The sequence below is a fragment of the Peromyscus leucopus genome, chromosome 8b, assembly GCF_004664715.2.
Source record: "Peromyscus leucopus breed LL Stock chromosome 8b, UCI_PerLeu_2.1, whole genome shotgun sequence".
Lineage (NCBI taxonomy): Eukaryota > Metazoa > Chordata > Mammalia > Rodentia > Cricetidae > Peromyscus > Peromyscus leucopus.
Window position 1 is genome coordinate 45,462,410 of NC_051086.1, and position 12,433 is coordinate 45,474,842.

At 51.8% G+C, this 12,433-nt stretch overlaps 2 protein-coding genes, 1 long non-coding RNA gene and 3 other non-coding genes across 9 annotated transcripts in view; 5 read left to right on the forward strand and 1 right to left on the reverse strand.

Moving 5' to 3' along the window:
• Nucleotides 1-2,506, forward strand: part of Trpv2 (transient receptor potential cation channel subfamily V member 2) — a 25,603-nt gene extending 23,097 nt beyond the window's left edge. For both annotated transcript variants that reach the window (XM_037200741.1, XM_037200740.1), the window contains one exon: nucleotides 2,302-2,506. In XM_037200741.1, coding sequence (XP_037056636.1) covers nucleotides 2,302-2,390 — 89 coding nt within the window. In that variant the 3' untranslated portion in view covers nucleotides 2,391-2,506. The remainder of the gene's footprint in view (nucleotides 1-2,301) is intronic.
• A 1,870-nt stretch (nucleotides 2,507-4,376) lies between these two features.
• LOC114688987 lies at nucleotides 4,377-4,447 on the forward strand. The gene has a single exon (XR_003733835.1). It is a non-coding gene; the product is annotated as a small nucleolar RNA SNORD49 (small nucleolar RNA).
• A 154-nt stretch (nucleotides 4,448-4,601) lies between these two features.
• LOC114688984 lies at nucleotides 4,602-6,375 on the forward strand. 3 transcript variants are annotated; one of them, XR_005090307.1, is made up of 4 exons: nucleotides 4,602-5,121; nucleotides 5,480-5,562; nucleotides 5,892-5,977; nucleotides 6,178-6,375. It is a non-coding gene; the product is annotated as an uncharacterized LOC114688984 (long non-coding RNA). The 3 variants fall into 3 exon arrangements; XR_003733833.2 differs by lacking the exon at nucleotides 5,480-5,562 and having other exon boundaries at nucleotides 4,610-5,121; nucleotides 6,178-6,373; XR_005090306.1 differs by lacking the exon at nucleotides 4,602-5,121 and having other exon boundaries at nucleotides 5,128-5,562; nucleotides 6,178-6,373.
• On the forward strand, nucleotides 4,921-4,993 carry LOC114688986. The gene has a single exon (XR_003733834.1). It is a non-coding gene; the product is annotated as a small nucleolar RNA SNORD49 (small nucleolar RNA).
• On the forward strand, nucleotides 6,038-6,109 carry LOC114688988. Its single transcript, XR_003733836.1, has one exon. It is a non-coding gene; the product is annotated as a small nucleolar RNA SNORD65 (small nucleolar RNA).
• The window catches only part of Lrrc75a (leucine rich repeat containing 75A), a 44,446-nt gene continuing 38,370 nt past the window's right edge, over nucleotides 6,358-12,433 (reverse strand). The window contains exons 3-4 of the mRNA XM_028863435.2: nucleotides 11,578-11,693; nucleotides 6,358-7,926 (exon numbers count right to left, since the gene is read on the reverse strand). Of these exons, the coding sequence (XP_028719268.1) occupies nucleotides 7,395-7,926; nucleotides 11,578-11,693 (648 nt within the window). The 3' untranslated portion in view covers nucleotides 6,358-7,394. The remainder of the gene's footprint in view (nucleotides 7,927-11,577; nucleotides 11,694-12,433) is intronic.

The following is a 12,433-nucleotide window of genomic DNA, read 5'->3' on the forward strand; positions in this document are numbered from 1 at the left end:
TGAGGATCCGTCGGGGGCGGGCATCCCTGGTGAGTAGCCTTGGGCTAGCACCCTTGCCCTGGTTCTTTCTTTTCTTTCTCTCTCTTTCTTTCTTTCTTTCTCTTTCTTTCTTTCTTCTTTCTTTCTTTCTTTCTTTTCTTTTTTCTTCCTTCCTTCTCCTTCCTTCCTTCCTTCTTCCTTTTCTTCCTTTTTTTTTTTCTTTTTTGTTTTTCGAACATGGTTTCTCTGTGTAGCTTTGCACCTTTCCTGGATCTCGCTCTGTAGACCAGGCTAGCCTCGAACTCACAGAGATCCACTTGCCTCTGCCTCCCAAGTGCTGGGATTAAAGGCGTGCACCACCACCGCCCTGCTTGCCCTGGTTCTTGTGAGTATGCGCTGTGGCTTTGCTGGTAACAGCCTTTGAGGGTCCCGGATGGGACTCAGAACCCTGTGTGAGCCATCTACTCCTCCTGTAGAGATTGGTGCCTTAGTCCTTCTCTATGGCAAGCCTGCCCTTCTGTCCTGTCTGGGGAAAGATTCTCAGCTCTTAGGATGCCCTGCCCTTCTGCCTCACTCTGGCCTCTCTGCTGTCCCTGCCCTGGTTGTCAGTTGTACCCTTTGTCCAGACCTGGGCTGGATTTGGTTCCCAGCAAGGGACTAAGTCAGGGAGTATGTTCCCTCTACCCCCCCCCCCCACAACCCCCATCCTATCCTGGCCTACTGCAGGGTGGCATTCCCCTGGGCCCCTGCTTTGCTTGACAGGCCAGCCTACTTGACCTGAGATTTCTGCCACTACATAAGCCCCACCTCCTTAAACCCACAGCAGAAGTCACTTCCTGCCTCGTGCCTAAAAGCGCACGCCTTTAATCCCAGCGCTGGAGAGGCAGAAGTGACTCTGTGAGCTCAAGGCCAGCCTGTTCTACAAATCCAGTTTGCAGACAGCCAGAACTGTTACACAGAGAAACCCTGTCTCAGCACGCACGCGCACGCGCGCACACACACACACACACACACACACACACACACACACACACAGTCACTTCCTGTAAGTCTCTGTGGCATTTGGCCTTTTCTAGCATAGTAAGAACCTTTCCTGTTTCCACCCCTCTGCCTCCACTAAAACCAGCTTCTCCCTTTCAACCTAGGGATGTTCTCCACAGCTTTCAGGGCATCTCCTCAGTTTCCCCTTCTCTTTCCAGCCCTCTTCCTAATGCCCTCCCAAGTTGAGTGTGACCTGTAACAAGGAGGCTCCCGGCAGGCAGGCATCTTGCTGCCCTAAAGCCGCCTGATGTCTTTACCTCCTCTCCCCACATCAAGGCTTCCTTTCTACTTTCTCTACCCCTTCACACAATGCCAGGGTAATGAGTCATTTTGCCCCCATCTGGTCCAGGTGTTCCATGCCCCCCCCCCTGCCAAAGCTGGCCACCCCAGCTTGACTGCAAAACAGCTCTGGGGACTGCCCGAGCAGGCAGCATGCACGTGGCTGCACTCTTCACACCCAGATGGAGGATCTCTGCCCATCCCTCCTCTCCGACGCTGATGCCTCAGCCTCTCGGGCATCCCCTTACAGTTGAACCTCTGTAACCACTCTATTCTGGCTAACGTAAACAAGGACTTCACAGGGCCCACACGGCACAGGTCCCGACGGGGAGCTCAAGGCCCAGAGCTGCTGTCTGACTCACTCCTCAGAGTTCTGTCAGCATGGTAGCCACTCACGCTGTGGTACTCTTTGCTTTCTTGACACTTCCTTCTCTGCCTCTGTGCTCTCCTCTTCTGGGGTGTCCATGTCCACCCCACACTAAAGAAGGGTTACCGCTCTCCTCTAAGCTCCCTGAGTTCCTGACCCGATTCTCCCTTGCTCTTCAGTGTGCCTCAGATATTCTGTTTTCTGATAGAGCCTGTCAGCTCTGGGGACTTTTGAGTTCCTGTGGTGAGACCTCTGAATGGTCCATGGAGGGGGTCCAGGGGATTCCAGTAGGAGGAAAGCAGGGAGATGGGGCTGAAGGATTGACTGTTAGACTCAGGACATGGTGGGCTTTCATGGTTGTGGCCTTTTCTTTTTTCTTTATTTTTTTTTTTGGGGGGGGGGCGCATTTTCGAGACAGGATTTCTCTGTGTAGCCCTGGCTGTCCTGGAACTCATTCTATAGACCAGGCTGGCCTCAAACTTACAGAGATCCACTTGCCTCTGCCTCCTGAGTGCTGGGAGCAAGTGTGTGTGTGCCACCACCAACCCAGCTTTGGCTTTTTCTTACTTCCCTGGCACACACTGCCAGGGGATACACCAAGGGCAAAGCCACAGTGTTCTTTATTCTGTTTATAGGTTATGAAAAGAACCCCACCTTGAAACCTGGGAAGAACGGTGCCCCAGAGGAAGACCATCTGCCCCTCCAGGTCCTCCAGTCCCACTGACGGTCCAGATGCAGCAGCAGGCTAGCCGGGCAGCATAGGGAATCTTTCCAGCCACACCCGCTAGCTCCCAGGCTACTGAAGTTTGGTGGAAATACAAATATTTTTTGCATAACTAAGTGTTTTAGAAGTATTATTCGAATGAAGTTATGGGGACCTTGCATCTGGTAATCTTTGCATGTGTCTCTAAGTGCCCACCTGGCTCAGGGGATAGTCTGCTCAGAAACCCTCACTGGCTGGCCACACCTCGGTTCCTGCACTGCCCTCTTCCATGTGGCAGGCTGAGGGCTGGGTACAAACGAAGCCACTTTCCCACCTCTAGGATGACTGAGTCTCCCTTAAGCTCTGGATTATTGCTTTCTCACCCACCTGGGCTTCAGTTGCTCACCTCTCCTCCCCACTCTTTGCAGGAAAGCCAGAAAGAAAGGCTTCTTGAGACATAAGACAAGCAAGTCACCTCTGCACCCTGAAGGCCTGAGAGCAGCATCCTCAGCCTTGCATGGTTTTGCCCATGATTCCCAGATTCCCTGACCCTGTACACCTTTTGCTTTTAGGGGAGTTTGATGAAAAGTCTTTAGTACTTTCTCTTAATTATTCATGAAGCCCCAAGTGCCTCGTATTTGACTTGGCCTTTGCTAGATGTTTCCGTGACTTGAAACTCCCAGAAGAGAGCAAGAGGGGAGCTGCACCTGTATTAAAGATTCCAGGCCAAATGACTTGTTTGACATCGTCTTTCAAACCACAGCCAAATTATCTTGGGCTATTTTTGGTTTCTTTCTTTCTTTCTTTCTTTCTTTCTTTCTTTCTTTCTTTCTTTCTTTTTCTTTCTTTCTTTCTCTCTCTCTCTCTCTCCTCTCTCTCTCTTCTCTTCTTCCTTCTTCTTTTCTTTTCTTTTCTTTTAAAATACCATTCAGTTCTACATATCAGCCACAGGTTCCCCTGTTCTCCCCACTCCCACCCCCTCCCCTTACCCCCAGCCTACCCCCCATTCCCACCTCCTCCAGGGCAATTCCTCCCCTGAGGACTGTGATCAACCTGGTAGACTCAGTCCAGGGAGGTCCAGTCCCTTCCTCTCAGACTGAGCCAAGTGTCCCTGCATAAGCTCCAGGTTTCAAACAGCCTAGTTGCCTCCCAAACTGATCAAGCCAATCAACTGTCTCACCTATTCAGAGGGCCTGATCCAGCTGGGGGCCCCTCAGCCTTTGGTTCATAGTTCATGTGTTTCCATTCATTTGGCTATTTTTTTTTTCAATAATTGAGTAAAACCGAAATTTATTATAAGCCACAGTCGTCCTAAGAACCCTCCATCCCCAGGTCCTGAGTATTAAACGCACGCATGCTCATGCAAGCTCTCCTCCACGAGATTATTTTGGCCCTTTTCTTTCTTTTTATTTTGAGACAGGGCTCACTAAAACTGCCCAGGCTGGGCTCGAATTCCTAAGGTTCAGACTCCTAAGCAGTTGTGATTTCAGGCCTGCGCTGTCAGACTTAACTCCATGTTTTCAAACTCCACAACGAGTTTACAGAGGGCTGGGAACCCGCCGAACTCGACGCGTCGGAGGACACATTACCTAACATAAAGACCACGCGAAGCCTTCGCGCAGGCGCGCTGCAACTCGCTCCCCGCTCTCCGCTACCCAGAATTCCCGGGGCGGTGGAGACCACTCGCTCCACGGAGCGGGGGAGCGCCGCGAGTTCCCGTGAGCCTTTGCCACTCCCGCCCCACCCCCGGGTGGGAAGTGGTCTGTTCCGAGCCCTTAAGAGCCGGGCGCACGGGCAACGCGGTCTCTCTCCGCGGACACTATGTGGTTTTTTGTGTTTGCTTCCCGTAGCCGGTCCTGGCGCCTGGGCCCAGCGGAGGGCGGCCGGTGCGATGCCGAGCCGGCCTGGCCTCCTGGCCCCACCGTGGGCGCTGCGCAGACCTGAGGGAGCCGGGTAGGTCGGGGTCTGCACCCCGGGGCTCCGCGCGTGGGCGGGCTGGCCGGCGACTGCTCTGATGAGACTAGAAATAGGAAGTGCCGTCCGAGGCGATAACTGACGACCTCCCTTCTTAGCTGATCGCAGTCGCTCGAGCCTCGGCGATGGGCCGCGCGAGTGTTCGAATGGTCTCTGGACTCGCTTGTTCTTTTAACTTTTCAGGGGGAGAAGTGACCGATCGTGGAGGAGGAGCAGTGTGCCACCATGAGGTAAGTTTCTGGAGCCATCGATGTGTGGCTGACATGGTAGTTTTCGCTACCCGCGGTGTTCCCGCCCCAGCTCCAGCCCTGCATTCAGCTCATGCTTTTTGCAGAAGTGCTTAGCTAAATTCCTCCTGGCGCTGGATGGCTCAGCTGCTAAGAGGCCTATTACAATAATACAGTATTTCAGGCAGCGTGGTTCATAACCACCTGAACCTCTAGAGCCAGGGAATCGAGTGTGTTCTGGTCTCGGCCACACCATCCACGTGCACCCACCCCCATGGGCACAGCCATAATTGAAAATGGGCCTCCAGTCTGGCTGAAAGCATGGGTTGGAGTGGGACAGGAGGCTTGACTGCGGTGATGAGATCACTAATAGGAAGTGCCGTCAGAGGCGATAACTGACGATAAGTGTGTTCCTGGCTGATGCAGTCAAGCCCTCACCAGTGACTGGTGTTTAGGATTAACTCGGTCTGGACTATAACAACTGCTGTGTTCCATCTAGGTCGGACATGGAGAGCGGAGGCTGACTGCCAGCAGCCGTGGCCTCCCATGAGGTAAGCTTTTGTCTTGGTTGTAGTTGGGCCAGGCTTGTCCGTTTGGTTTGGTTACGATAGTTATGAATGTACGTGCGTCAGTCCAGCCTGACTTGGAATGCTTGTACTCAGTACTGGTTGTAGTTGGGGGTGGAGACTACATTTAGCAGCGTGCTGTCCATAGGTAACTACAGAGCCATCTTTTTTATGTGTCTGGTGTCCGTGGAGGCTAGGAAAGGGCACAAGACTTAGAAGTGGTTGTCAGCCACTACTTGAGTGCTGGGAATCAAGCCTGGGCCCATGGAAAAGCAACCACCAGTGCTCTTAAATCCTAAGTCATTTTCCCAGTCCTTTAACTCGTCTTAAATTTCCTCTTAAGTGGCAGTTTGGACAGCTCATCCTGCCATTTGGGTCCCATGGATTGAGCCCAGCTGGGCTAGTTTTGCAGAAGCCTCTTCACTGGTGATTAAGATTGCATTTTATTTATTTATTTTTTAAATTATTTTTATGTGTACTGGTGTTTTGCTTGTATGTATATCTGTGTGAGGGTGTCAGATCTTGGAGTTACAGACAGCTGTGAGCTGCCATGTGGGTGCTGGGAATTGAACTCAGGTCCTTTGGAAGAACAGCCAGTTCTCTTAACCACTGAGCCATCTCTCCAGCCCCTAAGATTGCATTTTAATAACTTGAAAGATGTACCCTTTGTAAGGTACCCTTTGTTAGGCTGTGTTTAAAACTAGGTTCCAGTGCGGTGTGGCTGCCGTTAGAAGTAACTCATCCTGTTTCTGCAGTCCATCTTAGGAGCGTCCACTTCCTCAAGTTTTGAGAACTGAGTGCTGGAATGCAGCCTGTGTTGGCAGCCGCAGTGAAGGAAGAGGTAAGTTTGATCTGTACAGTGATTGCCTCAAGCTAGCTGTCATTACTCTGAAAGGATATCAGATGATGAGATCACCTAAAATAGCTGGAATTACCGGCAGATTGGTAGTGGTGAGCCTATGGTTTTCTGAAGATATCTTTCAATGTTCTGAATGCCATTAGTTGGAACAAGTGTGATTCTGAAACCTAGTTCCTCTGCAGGCTGTCTCCAGAGGAGTCTCCAGCAGCAGTACCGCCACCAGCCGGGATTTGGAAAGCAGCCTCTTTTAAGCATTGTTATGAAAACAGTCCAGCATGTGTCTGCTGACCCTGTTCTGTCTGGTCAGGCACATTTGGTGATCACCCTACCCCACGGGAGCTTCCACACATGTCAATAAAATGTTTGTGCACAAAGTTGTACCACTGTATTGAATGAATTCACAAGTCTGTGTGTGTGTGTGTGTGTGTGTTACCATTAACAAGCACCAAAATAAAGCAGGGTCTTTGGTACTGGTCCTCAAAAACATGTATTTGAAGAGTAAATTGTCAGGTGTTGAGCAGCCCAGCTTTAGCACTGTAAACTTCTGGTCAGTCTAAGCTGTTTTCACAACCTAAGACTTGGGCAAAGATTCCAAAGCATTTAAGGCATCCACACTTGTCCTGTCTCTTGGCTGTATTGATGCAGTACCATGTAAGGCCCCTATCTTGCCCAGATCCTATGAGCCAGTTTGCTTGCCGGGCCTGTAAGGCTTTGCTTCCCTTGGATCTTGATTCACCTAGTTCAGAACAGTTCCCAGTTTCCTTGGGCTCGGAGTGTAGGAGCTGCTCATTGTGGGGGTTAGGGGCATTATGGGAAAAGAGGTGTAGAAGCCCCAATTTTCCTTCTAACTAGGGCTGAAGTAACTAGTCCTGAAGCCGTAGGATAAGTGCTTGAAGAGCCATTCCAAGGACTAGATTCTGGGAATAGGGTCTGAAACCCAGCTGGTAGGAAAAAAAAATGTGCTGGTTGAGGGGTGAGGGCACTAGGCATGTGCTGCCTTTCACAGTAAAATCCTCCAGTCAAGGAAGGGAGGTCTGCAGCTTGAACTGGATTTCCTATTCTTAGTGCTCAGGACCCAAACCACTTCCAGGAGGCCCCTGGGAATCGGGAAGCCCTCCCAGGGCTTAGTAGATGCCCCTTTTCCTTAACTGTGAGGAGGCTCAACCGCTTGGTGGTTTGGTCCAGCTCCACAAGTCTGGGAGAGCAGGCTGAGTGGAGACATCCCAGAGCCTCTAGAGCAAGGGATGACTTCTCAGCGGCAGGGATGGGAGCTGGGGACAAAAGTTAGTGCTCTGATAGCCTGGTGTCTGGGTGGTAGGTGGGGTGTTCAGACATCCTCCTGATGGGAGGAGCCCCTAAGCCACCTTAGCCATCCTGACAGGTTCTCCCTACTTCCTGGTCATGTCTGAGTCACAGTCTCCCTGCTCTCCTGGTCTCCTGTAAGTGTCACAGGGCTTCCTCCAGGGTCCTGCTGACTCGTACCTTCCCTGGCCTCTTCCCCAGTACCTGGCCCCTCCCCCAGCTCCAGGATGGTTGGTAGGTGCCCCTGCTTTGGAGAGCGCTTGCGCAGGCTGAGCAGGAAGGGCTGGGGTAAGGAGAAGATGTCCACATTGTTGCCCAGGTCAATCCATGTGACATTGGGGAACTTGCTGGGGTCCTTGAGGGTGTCGGTGAGGTCCCTCAGCAGAGCTCTGGTCAGTCGGTTGCCATTGAGGGCTAGTGTGGTGAGGCGAGGCAGGGTGCTGAGCGCCGGCAGGAGCTGCAGGACCATGTCGTCCGTGAGGCCCGTGAAGCCCAGCTCCACACTGTCCACTTGCTCTCCACAGCGCTGAAGATAGCTGGTCACCCGCTCCAGGTCACGGGAGGTCAGTGGGATGCCTGACAGATCCACCATGTTGTCCGGAGGATTCCCAGCTAGGAGGGCCTTGAGACTGAAGGAAAGAAGGAATGAGCAGGCTAAGCAAGCCGGCAGGCTTTTAGCGGGGGCAGCGGGGGCTGTCACCACAGAAGCAGCCTCTGCTTAACTCTGATCTGGGACCTCATTTCTTCTACCCCTTGCCAGGGTGGGTAGACTAGGGAGTCCGCAGCTTCAAAGCTCCCCGGGGTGGGCATCGCGTGAGGTTGGAGGCTGCCACCCCCAGTTGCTCTCCAAGCTTAGGTTTCTGTAGGATGCCTGCAGCTTCCTCCTAACTCCTGTTTCCTACCCTGTGCTAGTCTCTAGCTAGTTCATAAAGGTCGGTGCTTCAGGGGCTTGCTAAAAGAAAACAGCTACCATTATTACCGCAGGGCTGTGGGGAACGCTAAAAACCACGTGTTACAACAGCGCCTCCTATAGGCGGATGAGTGAATGCTGTCACTGTCAGTCACTGGGGCTGAGCTTTCACAGCGGAGTGAGGGCAGCAGGCTGGTGGGGGGCTTGATGCTTTCATCTCCCTTGCCATCCGCTGCCCCTTGCCTGGTTCTGGGGCCCAGACCACTTGGCTTGAAGTGTGCCCCCAACCCCCACTCCCACTGGTGAGGTGCCCAGTTTTCTCTGAGTTTTCACATACCTGACCCTCCTACCCTGGGGATGGCTGAACTTGCTGCAAGATGTCTATGCCGGCAGCTCAGGGGTCACAGCCTCACCAAAGCAGCTACCCGGGGCCTCTTGGAGCTGGGAGATTTTGTTCCTTGGATTTGAAGGTAAAACGCTCCAAAGCATGAGATTTAACTGCTTAGAATCCTGCCTGGAATTTGTCGGTTGTGACTTTAGTGTGGGGTTCTATATCAATGTCAGCAATGAAGCCAACCCAGCATCCTGAAGATGGCTGACCGTCTATACCCTGGAGTCAGGTAGGTATGGGTTTGAATCTATCCCCACTGCTTGCCAACTTGAAGATCTTGGCCAGTCAAACGGCCAAAATCTTCTACCCCACTCACTCTAATATTTGTTACGGTCCTACCATGTGCCAGGCAGTGTCCTAGGCTGGTGTCACAATGGCGAACCTAGTGGACAGGAGCCTTGTTTTCCTTCTGTCATGGGGAGACAGGGAACAAATAACGGTGACAAGTAGCTTTGGGGGGTTGTGGCTGTGAGCTGCCTGACCGGGTACCTGGAACCTGGAACTAAGCAAGCAGGGCAGGCTTGTTAGTTCCGAGGAGAAATTTATAACCTGACGTAAAGAAAGAGCATGCTTGGGCCATTAGAAGAGCTGGTAAGAGTTCCAACCGAAGCAGTGTCAAGTGGAAAGTCCCTGAAGCTGTCAAGTTCGCAAGTGCTCCTGTGTGTGTGAGGTAGCCTAGAAGAGGGAAGACAGAGAGGAGGCCCAGGCGGACCACAGTGCCTGCTTCAATTTCATTCAAGTGTGAGGAGAAGCCACCTGAGAGGAATGAGTAGGTTTCATTCATACAGTTCCCAAATGGAGAACGGACTGAGCCTCTTGTGTGTGGGCACTGGCAGACAGAAGACCTAGCTGGCCATGGTTGGCATAAACCTATTATTCTGGCACTTGGAAAGAAGCAGAGGCAGGGGGCATTGTGAGTTTTAAGCTAGCCTGGGTTACACAGTGAGACTCTAAAATTAATCTCAGAAAGCTGGGCATGCTGATACATGCCTTTAATCCCACTACTGGGGAGGCAGAGGCAGGCGGAGCTCTTAGGAACTGGAGACCTGTCTGGTTTGCACAGTGAGTTCCAGGCCAGCCAAGGCTACATAGCAAAGACCTTGTCTCAAAGGAACAAAGCCAGGCATAGTGGTGCATACCTTGAATTTCAGCACTTGGGAGGCAAATGGAAGTCTCAGATCAAGGTCAGCCTGGTCTACATAATGAGTTCAAGGACAGTAGAGCTACATAGTGAGATCCTGTCTTAACGCCCCCCCCTCCCCAACCCCCAAACCAATCAAAAAAGAAGGCAGGAAGAATTGGAGAGGTGGCTTAGCAGTTAAGAACATATACTGCTCTTGGAGAGAATCTGAGTTTGGTTCCAGGTACCCTGTCAGGCGGCTCATAACCACTTGTAACTCCAGCTCTAGGGGGAGTTGCATATATCATTATACTACACACACACACACACACACACACACACACACACACACACACACACGTAATTTTCTTTTCTTTTCTTCGAGACAGGGTTTCTCTGTGTAGCTTTGGGTCCGGCCCTGGAACTTGCTCTGTAGACTAAACTAGCTTTGAGCTCACAGAGATCTGCCTGGCTCTGTCTCCCGAGTTCTGGGATTAAAGGCGTGCGCCATCACCGCCTGGCTCATAATTATTTTTAATATTATTTAATGTGTATGGGCATTTGCCTACACATATGTTTGTGTTCTATGTGCCTGTCTGTCGCCTGAGGAGGCCAGAAAGGCATTGGAACCCCTGGAGTTACAGATGGTTGTGAGCCTTTGTGGGTGCTCGTAATCTGAACCCCAATCATCTGCAAGAGCAGCCAAGTGCTCTAACTGGCTGAGCCATCTCTCCAGCCCCATGATGTTTAGTTTGAATTGTCAACCTGACACAGTCTGGAAACACCTGGGAAGAGAGCCTCCATCACTGTCTAGATCAGGCTGACCTGTGGGAATGTCGGGGGAACTGGGTGCCTGTGTTAACTGACTCAGTCTAAAGCTGGGCAGCACTGTTCCCTGGGTTTGGGGCTGCGACTGGTGGAGTGGAGAGAGAGAGCTGAGAGTTACGCATGCATTCATTTTCTCTCTGCTTTTGACTGGATGTGACTAGCGGCTTCAATCTCCTGCCATCCTGACTCCCCCACAACGATGGACTGCAACCTGCAACTGTAAATCAAATAAACCCTCCCCCTTTCAAGTTGCTCTTGTCAGGGTGTTGTTGTTGTGTTTTGTTTTGTTTTTTTTTTTTTGTCGTCTTGTCCTTTCCAGTCTCCAAACTCTGCCGAGAGCCCCGCTGCGTGCACGAATCTGGGCGCACAGAACCAGGGCCTTGCCAGTTTGGAGCAGGCCTAGCCATTTACCTGCGTCACCTGTAAAAGGCAGGAGTGCTTCCTCCTCCAGGAAGCCTGCCTCTCAGCCTGGGCTCACCTGCTTCCTACCACAAGATCTGCTCTGTGCATTCTGTCTCAAGCCCTCTAGCTCTTGGTCTTTTGGACTACAAAACTCTGGAGGGTCTTCAGGGCTGCATGGCTGCGACAAGGCTAGACTCTAGATCCCCTGGAAGGACATCCCAGAGAACTTTCTGGAAGTGGGTTATGATGGCCACAATTTGAAGCAATCCTTCTTGCCTCAGCCTCCAAAGTTCAGGGTTGCAAAGGTGAGGTACACTACCATGCCTGGCTTCCATCCTAAAACACTAGGAACACCAGGAACTAGAAATGCCTTGTGTCCCATCCCCACCTATCCATCTGCGGGCTGTGCACCCCAGATCCTACCCCAGAGACCTCCTTTTCAGCATCTCTCAAGTACCTGGAATAACCAAGTTACTTTTCTGGTCCTTAAATCCAGCATGACCTTACCTCCTTCAGGCAGAATTTACTGACATCCCCTCTGGCTCGGGCCTTCCCCTCAGCACAGTGCCCCAGGAAGGGTACCAGTCAGCAGGGTTGGGGCAGGGCGTACTACAGGGACCGCCACTCACCAGGCCTGTGGCTTCCTCTTCACTAGCCCTCGATGCCTCCTCCACTGTGAATGAGGGCTGAGGTGGTAGGTCAGCTGCCGGCATAGTTTCTCCATGGCACCCAGGGCATCACCTTCCTGCAGAGGCAATCACAGGCACAGGTCTGTGAGGAGGCCCTGGAGGACTTGGAGGTGCCCTGATCTGCCCACTCTAGACTACGAAACTACCTGGCTCTCTGGGAGCTTAGGGTAAGAGAGGCCTGCTTTGCTGGCCCCAGTGAGCGCCTTCGGCAGGAGCGGCAGGCACAAGTCTTTCCCAGTGCAATCTGCCCACCTACACTGTCTGCCTGCTTCATTAGCATTTAAAAATATTATTTCATGTGTATGGATGTTTTGTTTGTATGTATGACTGCACCATATGCATGCAGCACCCGCAGAGGCCGGAAAGGGGCATCACAGTCTCTGGAACTGGAGTTAGAGATGATTGTTAGCTACTGTGTGGGTGCTGGGAATCAAACCAGAGTACTCTTCAAGAGCAGCCAATGCTCTTAATTGATGAGCCCTCTCTCCAGCCCTCTCTCATCAACATTTGAGTTTGTGACCCTGAGAACCATGGGCTGAACTGTATCCCTTCAACAATTATATATTGTTCCCATTTATCTTTTCTTTTCCTTCCTTCCTTCTTTCCTTCTTTCCTTCCTTCCTTCCTTCCTTCCTTCCTTCCTTCCTTCCTTCCTTCCTTCCTTCCTTTCTTTTTTGAGACAAGGTTTCCCTGGGTAGACCAGTGTGTTCTGGAACTCATCCTGTAGACCAGGCTGGCCTCAAACTGAGAGATCTGCCTGCCTCTGCCTCCCGAGTGCTGGGATTAAAGGTGGGTT